The 12015-nt window shown below is 33.4% G+C and overlaps 1 protein-coding gene and 1 long non-coding RNA gene across 2 annotated transcripts in view; one reads left to right on the plus strand and one right to left on the minus strand.

The window, feature by feature from the left end:
* Positions 1-11098, plus strand: part of LOC123660333 (estradiol 17-beta-dehydrogenase 11-like) — a 32525-nt gene extending 21427 nt beyond the window's left edge. The window contains exons 4-6 of the mRNA XM_045595435.1: positions 2672-2919; positions 3608-3724; positions 9178-11098. Coding sequence (XP_045451391.1) covers positions 2672-2919; positions 3608-3724; positions 9178-9361 — 549 coding nt within the window. The 3' untranslated portion in view covers positions 9362-11098. The remainder of the gene's footprint in view (positions 1-2671; positions 2920-3607; positions 3725-9177) is intronic.
* On the minus strand, positions 2609-5832 carry LOC123660335. The gene is made up of 2 exons (XR_006744168.1): positions 5706-5832; positions 2609-2963 (listed from the first exon to the last, which is right to left on the minus strand). It is a non-coding gene; the product is annotated as an uncharacterized LOC123660335 (long non-coding RNA).
* Positions 11099-12015: the final 917 nt, after the last annotated feature.

Genomic DNA, 12015 nt, shown 5'->3' on the forward strand with positions numbered 1-12015 from the left:
CCATCCATTAAAGTCTTATAGAATGTGAACTGACTTAACAATACTAAACAAAATACTAAAAGCCTAAAAAAAACATGACCCTGTTGAACAGGTTTTTTGATGGATTTTGAGAGCAAAAAATGTTAAGTTCTTAAACTTAATTCTAAAGATTAAATTATATCAGATTTGCTTGAAAAGTTAGAGTATATATACCTTTATTTTCAACTGAAAAAAGGAGGTACTCAATTCGAGTGTATCTCATACTATTAAACGAACAATTCTTGTATATGTGTAATCTGAATCTCGGAAACGGCTTCAACGATTTTCATTAAATTTAGTATGCAGGGAATTTCGGGGAAGATAAATAAATCTAGCTAGGATTCAGTTTTAGAAAATATCGTTTTATCCCAGTTTTTAGACAATGAATAAATATCGTTAGAATACGAAGGTAAATTTCGCAAATGTCAGTAAAGTTGTAATAGCTCAGGTGGGAAATCGGCCGGTTTCGATCGACCGAAAAAACCACGGTTCAAATTCTCGATCGATTATTATTTTTCCTTATTTTTTCTAATTGCACTCGTTATTTTTTTTTTAATAATGTATATAAAATCGAAAAATATTATGTATATATATCATTATAATTTTTTAATTATTTTTTTTTATTTTTGATTTTTTCTATTTATTTATATTTTTTATCATTGTCGGTAAAAAAAATATTATTCATATTTTATAAATATGTAATTCGCATTTAAATCATCATTACAGCCTATACAGTCCACTGCTGGACATAGGCCTCCACAAGTTCGCACCAAAAATGCGTGAACTCATGTGTTTTGCCCATAGTCACCACGCTGGGCAGGCGGGTTGGTGACCGCAGGGCTGGCTTTCTCGCACCGAAAACGCTGCTGCCCGTCTACGGCCTGTGTATTTCAAAGCCAGCAGAAGGATGGTTATCCCGCCACCGGTCGGCTTTTTAAGTTCCAAGGTGGTAGCGGAACCGTGTTATCCCTTAGTCGCCTCTTACGACAGAAGAGAGGGGGTGGCCATATTCTTTAGTACCGTAGCCACACAGTACACAATACAACACAGTACACAGTATTTAAATATGATTTCCAAAACACAATTTACTAAAAATACCGAGCTAAGCTCGGTCACCCAGGTACTTACTTATAACTAACTTTTTACTGGTTGTACCGATTATAGACGATTCTTTTTTTTTAAAATTGAAAGCTCGTGCTTATCATATAGTCCTATTTAAATTTTATCAAAATCTGCCAAGTACTTTTTGAGTTATCCCTAATAATGAATATTTGATTGACTGTTTTATCGACTACCTACCTACGCCGTATTAATTGTCAATGTAATTGAAGTCGGTTTTTTTCTCAATTATTGGACTGTATGATAACGTTTACTATAATTATAGACGATTAGTCAAGTAATATTTTCAATGAACTTTATATTATAGCTAAACTCATTATAAAGTATTTGCCTTATAAGAACTTAGAAGAAGAAGAGATTTGCCAAAGAGTAAAAAGCTGTGACCTGTTTAGTGCATAATTCTAACTTTACAAAAATAAAGGATGCAGATAAAATATATTGAAGTGTAAAATTTATATTACAATTTATTGACGATGTCTTGGCGCAGCGGTCAAAGCACTGGCTGTTGCGTTGGCGGTCGCAGGCCGGATCCCCGTTCACGACAGACATTTGTATTTGCCATATAGATGTTTGTCGTGGTCTGGGCGTTTGTGCATGTGTATTGTGTGTGTTTCCGGACCCCGACACAGGAGAAAATCCTACTGGCGGCCGTTGGGTGTGAAGCGTTTATTTATTTAATTTTACTGTGAACGTTATACTCACTTGTTTTTAAAATTTCTTGATGTTATATGAACTATTTATAGACTCCAGTATCTATGGCAATAAACCTATGACATTTCTGATCTTTGGAACCAAAGTATGCAGTATAGAGGGAACTTTCTCAAAGTATGCATTACAACGGTCTCAAACTAAGAAAAATAAAATAAAGTGAAGAAATTTTAAAAATTAAATTGCTGTCAATTGTAGTTGAAGAGTAAAAAAGTTTTTTGATGACTGCCCGATCTTTGATTTAATTTCTCAAAAATACGTTAAGTCAAGTACTATCCAGTGATAAGGGACCCTCTTAAATTTACTTAAACAACGTAGTACGTAGTACATTACATGTTTATACAAAATAGAATATTAGTTTTTAAACAGTCCATAAAAATATATATAATAGACTGTGTGGCTACGGCAATAAAGAATATAGCCACCTTCTCTCTTCCCGTGGGTGTCGTAAGAGGCGACTAAGGGATAACACAGTTCCACAACCACCTTGGGACTTATAAAAGCCGACCGATGGCGAGATAACCATCCAACTGCTGGCTTTGAAATACCCAGGCCGAAGACGGGTAGCAGCGTCTTCGGTGCGGCCAAGCAAGCCCTGCGGTCACCAACCCGCCTGCCCAGCGTGGTGACTACGGGCAACACACATGAGTTCACGCTATTTTTCATCAACTCAACTTGTGGAGGCCTATGTCCAACAGTGGACTGCGACTGGAGTGATGATTATGATGATGAAAAAAATATAAATGCATAGAAAGCAAAATAATTGCCACCCAAATATACTATATACTTTATTAAAAATAACTAAAAAAACTTTCTACGTTTTCAGACAGTGAAGGCCTTTCTTCCGTCTATGATAGACTATAATGATGGTCATATCGTGACCATAGCGTCTATGGCTGGCCACGTTGGTGTGGCGAAGCTTGTAGACTATTGCTCCTCCAAGTCTGCGGCCTGCGGTTTTGATGAGGCGCTGAGGTCTGAGCTGGAGGTCAAAGGCATTAAGGGCGTACACACGTCTCTCATATGCCCTTATTTCATTCGAGCGACTGGAATGTTCGAGGAGGTCAACTCAAGGTGAGATTTGTTGCTGCAGGAAATCTCAAACTCTTCAACGTTTCCTAGAATAAAATTATAGTTAATTAGCCAAAGACAAAGTATATATTATTGATAATTCAACAACGATATGCGTATATTTAAGTAAAAAATTCATATGAGCTATCGATACCGAATGTTTATTATATACATACTTTATAATCATTGTATTTATTTGATAAAAGAGCTTAAAATTACGCTATATCAAAAGCGTGCGTAGGGTTTTTATTACTAGATATGTGAAAATTTTGCTTAGATGCATCCCTATCACTTAGCGGTATGAAATTATACTTAATGGCCTGTCCTCCTATCTACCAAATATACGAGTACATAAAAATACTTCGGGTCATTTTGAAGGAGTACGACGTTAATTTTTAACCGACTTCAAAAAAGGAGGAGGTTACTCAATTCGACCGTATATATATATATTTTTTTTTAATCGGAAGCCGATGTTGATCAGATTCCATCGGGATCTGATTACAACTTTTGGAGTAATCTTTGATAATGCGTATTTACTCGACTTTTTTTGCCTACCTACGTTGTATTACTTGTCGATATGATTGAAGTCGGTTTTTCTTCGTTTGCCTGAAAACACAATTATTATAAATGAGATTATTTAAGTATAATAATACATAAAAAATTTAATATGTATCTCATTCCTTGTTGACAGGTTCGTGCCGACGTTGAGTTCGAACGACGTAGCTGACCGCGTCATACTGGCCATTCGCACCAACGAAACGTTGGCAGTTATTCCATCGTATTTTCGACTGTTAATGCCTTTTAAATGGTGAGCTTATAAGATACATAATTACACATAGTTCGAAGTACAACGGTCGTATGAAATCTAATATCTAGAATAGTACAGTGAAGACAGATCTCTTTAAAAATAAGGGGGGAGGGCTTTACAAGCTATAAAGATGGCGGTTTTTTGAGAGAACCAAACTGCGAGAATTACGCATTGGTATAAACTTTGATTTCAAAGCTTTAAATAGCCATAACTAGATGACCAAATAATGTTACATACTATAACTACGAAAATATTCATTTAAATAAATAAATAATCTACTATACTAAATAGTTTGCTGTATGTAGTTTTGTACAAATTACAGTTTGATAATCTACGTGATGAACGCAATGATTCTGTAGAGATCTTAAACTAAAATGGCTATTCTATTAAAATTTCTTGTAAAAAACGCAAAGCGTGTATAGTGAATAACATGATTTTAGACACACTGTCATTAAACGTTAGTGATTTTAACATGGATCTCGGATTATGGATATTTACTGCATTGTAATAAGATTGTTTGTAATTTTTTTTTACTTTATGATAATCTAAACCAAAATCAATACGGTAATTTTATGAGTGAAAGTTTCATGCAAAAATATACAATCAAACCGTCTTGATAATTTAAAAAAATATATATTCGTTTTTGCATCGCTGAGGTGATAAATCTAATACGCATTTGGCAAAACCTTGAATTTGCCAAGTTGTAGATGATTAATGTCAAAATTTTTGTTTCCTTTTTATGCAAATGCATGAAGCATTTGTTTTGAAGGTTTGTTTTTCCTGCTAATGAATCTTTGAATACAATTTAAAGAAGAAGAAAAATGTAATTAATAGATGTTTGCTATGTAAGGTCCCCAACCAAAACATCTATTAATGAAAACGGAAAAAAGATACAGTGTAAAAATTTATAAATAATTAAACATAAAATTCGAACAGCTCAATAAAGATCATAATAAAGTGAGTGAGTGAAAATGTGAGATCATAATACAACATCGACATCGTTAGATATATCTACTCGTTTAGTGAATCTTCTTCCACATTTTTTTAGGTTTAGTTTTCATTTTTTTTCGATTGTATTTAATTTATATAGAAAAAAATCTCATCCTAAATTCAATATCAACAATTACCTAGCTATAATTATTGTAATATTTAATATTTTGCACACCGTAGATGTATAAAATATAACAATATTTTTTATTCGAAGTATGTTTTTTGTTGATTTTGGTGAATAATATACAAAAACGGTATAGATGGCATTTAACAAATTATATTAATCAATAGCTGCGTCATGCTGTTTAACCCACGTAATTTCCGATGTTGGTGGAATGTCGGAATAATAAAATAGTCTATATGTTATTCTAGATCTCCAGCTATCTACGTGCTAAGTTTCATTAAAATCGGTCCAGTAATTTTGTGTGAAAGAATAACAACCATACATACATACATCCTCGCAAACATATATATTTATAATACCAGTAGGATAGAATTTTACTTAAAAAAAAAAACATTGTAGGTAGTGTGTTTCCTGTTTCGCAGATTATAGTCATAAATTATTCAATAGATATTAATAATAAATATAATCTGAACAGTTGACCTAAAGCAACAATAAGCAACAGAGTCAAGGTTTTTTGCTTTGTTTCTAGACATCACAATTTGCGTGCACTTTGTACTTGCTTTGTTCTTGTTGGAGGAAAAATCGAATGTTTCAAATTGAAATGAAGAAAGAAGAACCTTTGACAGTTTTATTTTATAAGTATATAAAAAAAGGACGATAAATAAACTTAGTCATGAAGATTTGATATTTAACTCAAAAAGGAATCAAGATGATGATGTTTCAGATATTTCAATTCAAAGTTTTGTAAGGAATATAAAAATTATTTGATTTTGCCTGTAATTCATTCATTTATCTGTTGTTATAGTTAAAAAATGCACAAATTGATTATTAACAACTAAAAGTAAGGTTTAATCATAGCTAACTCACGTGCCATATATACCTCGGACGGCCCAAAAGGAGCCGACGAGTGGATGTCACGATTGTGGCGCGGCGGTGGACTCTGCCCAGCACACTCTCGAGGTGTGCCCGAGATGGGCGGCGCTGCGTCGCGATCTGACGACAGTCCTCGGAGGAGACTTGTCACTGCCGAGCATCATCACCGCGATGCTCGGCGACGACGAGTCCTGGAAGGCGATGGTCTCCTTCTGCGAGACAGTAATGTTCCAGAAGGAGAACGACGAGTGGATGAGAGAAGAGGTCACCGACGAGGCCTCCGTCCGCAGGCGACGAACGGAGGTGCGTAGGAGGCGCTATTTAATGCACCTCCAGTAACGCCCCTGTGCTCGTGTCGGGCCGGGATGGGAACCCGGTCCTGCTAGACATGGCGTCGTCGGGATTGTTCAGAGGTGAGCCGGACAGTCCCCATGGAGGAGAAGTCTGGCCTTTTCGCCGAGGCCAGCCGGTCGCTGGAAGGATCCTGTTGCCTGCAGATCCGGGACCCTCCAATTAAAGCGGCTGAAGGCTCCCGCAGGGGTTTGGTCGGTAGTGCACCCCCAAGTGTTGAAGCCGACATACGGTCTAGGACCGCCTACCCGGGCGTCTTGGGTATCACCCATAAATGGGTTCCCCAGCGATATCAAAAAAAAAAAAACATGCCATATATACCTACTACATGTTGATATCTGACTATTCAAAAAGCAACCCCATTAAAATGAGTTTCAGCGTTTGACGGTATAAGGTTCTTCTAGGATAAAGTCACAACTAGTCAAAGATTTTTGACCTTTTATTTGTTATACGTAATGCTATTTTTGTTATTGATCAAGACTTCTTAGGTTTCAAATTTTATTCGATAAACAGTACCTGATATAAATACAAAACATTATCAATATCATAAAGGTTTCCAACTTAGTAGATAGGTAAATGTGCAAATACTCGCGGAAATTCGTGCAACACTTTTTAATACTTCCGTTGCGTGTCGCGGATTAACAATGAGCATTCGTATTAAATCAATGTAATATTTATACAAGTATAATAATATATAATCATTTATATAACTCGCTTAAGACAGGTTCAATGATATTATTGAATTATTATATAGCCGGGTCCGACTTGATTTCTTTGTTTTAAACATTGATAATATTATACATACAATCGATTGCTAGCTCCGCCTTGCGGTCATATCCGCCTCATTTTGCTTCCTTGGGAATATCAGTTATGTCCAGCAATCTACGTTCCTAGTTTCATTATGATTACTTCAGTAGTTTTGTAAGGAAAGGAATTAAACATACATCCATAGTTTCATACATACATCTTCACAAACTTTCGTATTAAAGATATTAAAAGGAATAGGAATAGAAAAAAATATTATTGTTAAAGAATCTTTACATATTGACATACATATGATAATTATTTCATATGATTGCGCCAGTCAGTTTGTAGTGAACCTGCTTTCTGCTCCGGGGTTATGGGTTCGATTTTTGCCCCGAGTCTGCGTGTAATTTATATATATACGTATTATTTATATGTATAGTTATCAAAAAAAAAATATAGCTATACCAATCGGCTGTTACCTTACAACACAAGCATTAAATTGCTAAGCAGCGCTGATACTAAATATATAATAAAATATAAAATAAATATTTGAAATGTAAGCGCAAAAATGCGTTTATTTACGACATCACATTAGAAATCTCTAAAGCTATCAGTGTTCCTCTACTATATTATCCGTGTATTATACATATAAACCGTCCTCTGGAATCACTCTATCTATGTACTAAAGAAAAGTGCATCAAAATCCGTTGCGTAGTTTTAAAGATCTAAGCATACAGACAGGAAAACCACATTGTTTTTTACTATGTAGTAATAATACATAAAAACCTTCATCAACAATTTAGTCGAAAAATACTGTATTTTTTTTATTATTATAGCTGAGAAAACAATTATAATTGTTTGTTACCTACTCAGACGCACAAAAACAATTATTCATTTTTGTAAATATTTGCATGAGATTCAGAGCCATTCCTAGATTTTTTAATTGTGGAAATTTTTTCTAATGTAATAATCGTATTAAATAAAATGTATACATATTAAAATTATTTAATGCAGTCGCTTTTAAACTACAGAAAATGTTAATTTAATTTCAAATTTATAACATTGTTTTAGTTTAATTAAAACAATTCATTTATTATGTACAAATTAATGAAATTATATTTGTTTTTTTACATTGTGTATAAAATCATAAAATTTTAAATAAAATATTAATATATAAGTTTGTCAATTCGTAGACATTTTTAAATGGCTGTCTAGAAAATTAAAAAAAATGAAAAATTTATACATTACTTAAATGATATACATATAAGTTTGTCAATTCGTAGACATTTTTAAATGGCTGTCTAGAAAATTAAAAAAAATTAAAAATTTATACATTACATAAATGATATACCTAAATCACATACATCACGTCTGATTAATTTTTTACATTAAATCATACGAATCTTTTACCAAACTATACACCTAAGTTTGAATTCGTTTTTTCGGGATTTATACCATGTACCTTTTTATCTTTGAGGCTCCGATATTTCGGCGCAGTTGCATGCGCCATGGTCACGGAAGAACTGTTCGATTATTGCGGGTAGATGTTATGGGCAGACATATCGGTCTATCCTCCGTCTCAGTCTTCTATTACGCTCGATACCGGTACCACTGTCTGCAAACTCACTACTCACTCGAACCTGTTCTCGACACACGACACTCACTGTATCCATTCGCGAAACGGCACTTTTACGTTTTCCGTTGTCCCGATACAAATGAACCACTGGACTCCAGACACTCGACAGTTTAAACCCATCCTCACGATTGAAATTTTTGTGTTTGGTAATTTCAATCGCTTCCCTGACCATTCTCGGTATGTAGTGGCGTTCTGTTGAGATAATCTGAGGATTATGCAACTCGATCCAGTGATTTGTGCCCGATTGTATCAAGTGTTCAGCGATGGCCGATTTTTGCGTATCGTTGTTTTTGACCGCTTTTATGTGCTCCTTTATACGGCATGCTATTGTGCGCTTTGTTTGGCCGATATATGAACTACCACAACTGCAGTCGATTTTATAAACACCAGGTTTTTCCAACGGAAAACTATCTTTGGGCGATCGTAGACATTGTGATACCCTTTTCAAAGGAGTGAAGATAGTTTTAATTGCATACTTTTTTAAGATATTTTAGACCTTATCCGTCACTCCTTTACATACGGAAAAAATACTGGCTGTCTATCTACTATCTGCCTCCGTAACGTTCTTCCGTGACCATGGCGCATGCAACTGCGCCGAAATATCGGAGCCTCAAAGATAAAAAGGTACATGGTATAAATCCCGAAAAAACGAATTCAAGTAATGTTAAGAACCATGGAAATTTAAAACAATATATACACCTAAGTATTAAAATCGTCATAATTTCATTTCAGGATGGTGCCCTGGGCGTGCGTATCGGACCTCATACGCGGTATAATACCGGATGCGGTGCCCGCTCCTCTGCCTATGCCGCTGCCCGCACAAGAAACCCACCAGGACAGAGAAGCTCAAAGTAAAGGGACGGCACATCCGATGTCACTCGCCTCTCGACCAGCGCGACACGACCGACAAGTGTGATGATACATTACGTCTATCCAATGTCATGGACCAAATGTCGATTTACGTCATAAATATTGTAAATGTTATTTTAATATGTTTGAAATATTATTATAAACAGATTATAAAACACGCTTGCGGTAATGTATAATAGGTAAAAATAACTCTATTTTACCTTTTATACATAGCATGGTAGACCGTTGTTATCAAAAATCAAAAGTGTTGTTTAGTTTGGGTTGCGTTAAAAAGTTTTTACATACATCTAGAGACATGAAAAACTCGTGGACCACAACAAGTTGCCTTTATAAATGCCTTACTAAGCGTATTACTTGGTAGTAGTGTGACAATTCTGAGAATATTTGTCAAAGGTAATTAAATTATTGTTTGACTATCTTCTTATAATTGTTTTAGTATCTGGCCATAAATAATACACATCGACCTTTGGAAAGAGACAATCAGCTAATTTCAACTTCTTAGAGCGTGAGCGTATGTATTTTCTGTATCTGATTTGGGATCTTGGACTATAACACACTACGAAGTCAAAATTAGTCGATTGTCTCTTTCCAAAGGTGAATGTAGATTATTTATGGCCGGATACTGTAATTTAATTGAAAAATACTATGTTCGATTAGTTAGACTAAACCTAAAAATAAATCGCTAACTAAAGTGCTGTATTAAAGTTTTCACTTCACATCTTAAATAACGTCATCCTTTTATTTTTAAAATTACATATTGTGTTATTAGTCATATTGTGATTTTAGAGATATATATATGTATATAATAAATAACGATAAAATAAAATATTAAATGACAATTACTTTACGTTACTATATGTCATGAAATAATTATACAATTGAAAGGGATGAAATATGTTGAATTTCACGTTTATGGTTCTTTCCATAGGCAATTAATTTTTATTAAAAAAAGCGATATAATTGTAGTCGTCATAAGATGATTTTTGAGAATGATGTCTCTACAATCTTTAAAAAGAAATTTGTTAAAATAAAATTTAATCATTCAATTTATATAAAAAAAAAACAACAATCTGTTCATAATATAGGTTTTATAGTCACTCAAATTCTGTAATTCCTTTTTTAAAATAGGGTGATGATACTCTAAATTTATTTTGTATGTTCTTAGTTCCCGGTATTGTCCAAAATCGAACATAATTTAATTTATGTTTAGCGTGAGATCTGAGAGAGATGAGATTTTTAGTTCCATTGACCTTCTTTCATGTAGGTATTAAAATAATAATGACATACCTCGTTTAATTACTTAGTTTTTTTACACAAATATTATCAAAATTGCTCAATTACAAATTATAAATAGAAGTATTGTAAATATAGGATTAATATAATACATTTATTTCAGGTATTTTTTAATCGGTAAACGGAATGATCACTTAAGTATGTGATATATTTGTAGTAGGTATATACTTAGAGATTATAGTTTACTAATCGAATTGTCTTTGAAATGCGTTAATTTTGGTAACTCAACTTTTTTGCATGTGTATGTCTACACATTAATGGGAACTTTTCAAGTGAGACAGTCTTCCGAATATTTTTTGTGTTTTTGTTCCTCAAACAAGGACTTTTGTAAGAAAAAAAGTGGAGTGCTGAAGATTAATATTAATGCGTATAAATTTATTTCCATTACCTCGTATTGGTTACTAATAGTACATGGTTGGATATCATTAAAGGTACTTTTATGGGATATTGAAAATTATTACGCCGAAAGATAAATAAATACAAAAATTATTTCACGACTTTTATTTTGTTACGAACAATCATAATGTAATAAAATTAATTAAAACTTAATAATAGGAACTTACATTAATAACGATTAACAAATCCACTACAATATTCACAAAATAGACACTTTTACAACTTAATGATTTCGTAAAATAAGTACTTTGTTATGAGACTAGTAAAGGTTATTTAAAAATTAGATTGTTTGTTGCAAAAAGTACGTTTAGAGTGCTTTGCGTCATATTAACGTCATTTTCTGCATAAAAACACGTCCCTTTATATAATAAATATTATATAAAAAATCGTTTCTATCAATAAATGTCAATGAAATGCAGGTCACTGAAGTTTAATTATAGACATTATTAACACAAATCTTTTATGTGTTAATTAAAATGATAACCTACAACACGGCACAAATTTAACTTACTACTATAGTGCACAAAATTTATTTTTTATTTTTTTATTATAAAAATAAAATAACCCATATTATCTACAGCCATTCACAAATTATCTCGTGTGATTTTACGAACACAATATGTCACTCGCGTGCGCTATGTGAACGTACCCAGCCGTGCAACAATGTGGGTTGCCGGTAATCGCTAACATATTAATATGTTATGTATTATGCATTTATTTAGCGCCGAATGTGGATACAATTTATCCTGCACATAAGTTACTAATAGACTTTAACAGCAAGAGGTAAAATAGACTATCCTGTTTCACCTCAATTATTGAACTAAAATTTTTAAATTCATATTTGCGAATAGAATTCTATTAACAAATTGAAATTCGATGGGCAATGGTGAAAAGACATGTGACGGGGAAAAGAAAAATATAACATAAACTTTTATCCGTTGGATACCATCGTACATCAGCTTTAGCCGAAACTGGGGAAACAGGCCCTTACTATACTAGGTATTTTAATAA

Source organism: Melitaea cinxia, chromosome 15 (genome assembly GCF_905220565.1).
Source record: "Melitaea cinxia chromosome 15, ilMelCinx1.1, whole genome shotgun sequence".
NCBI classification, from domain to species: Eukaryota; Metazoa; Arthropoda; class Insecta; order Lepidoptera; family Nymphalidae; genus Melitaea; species Melitaea cinxia.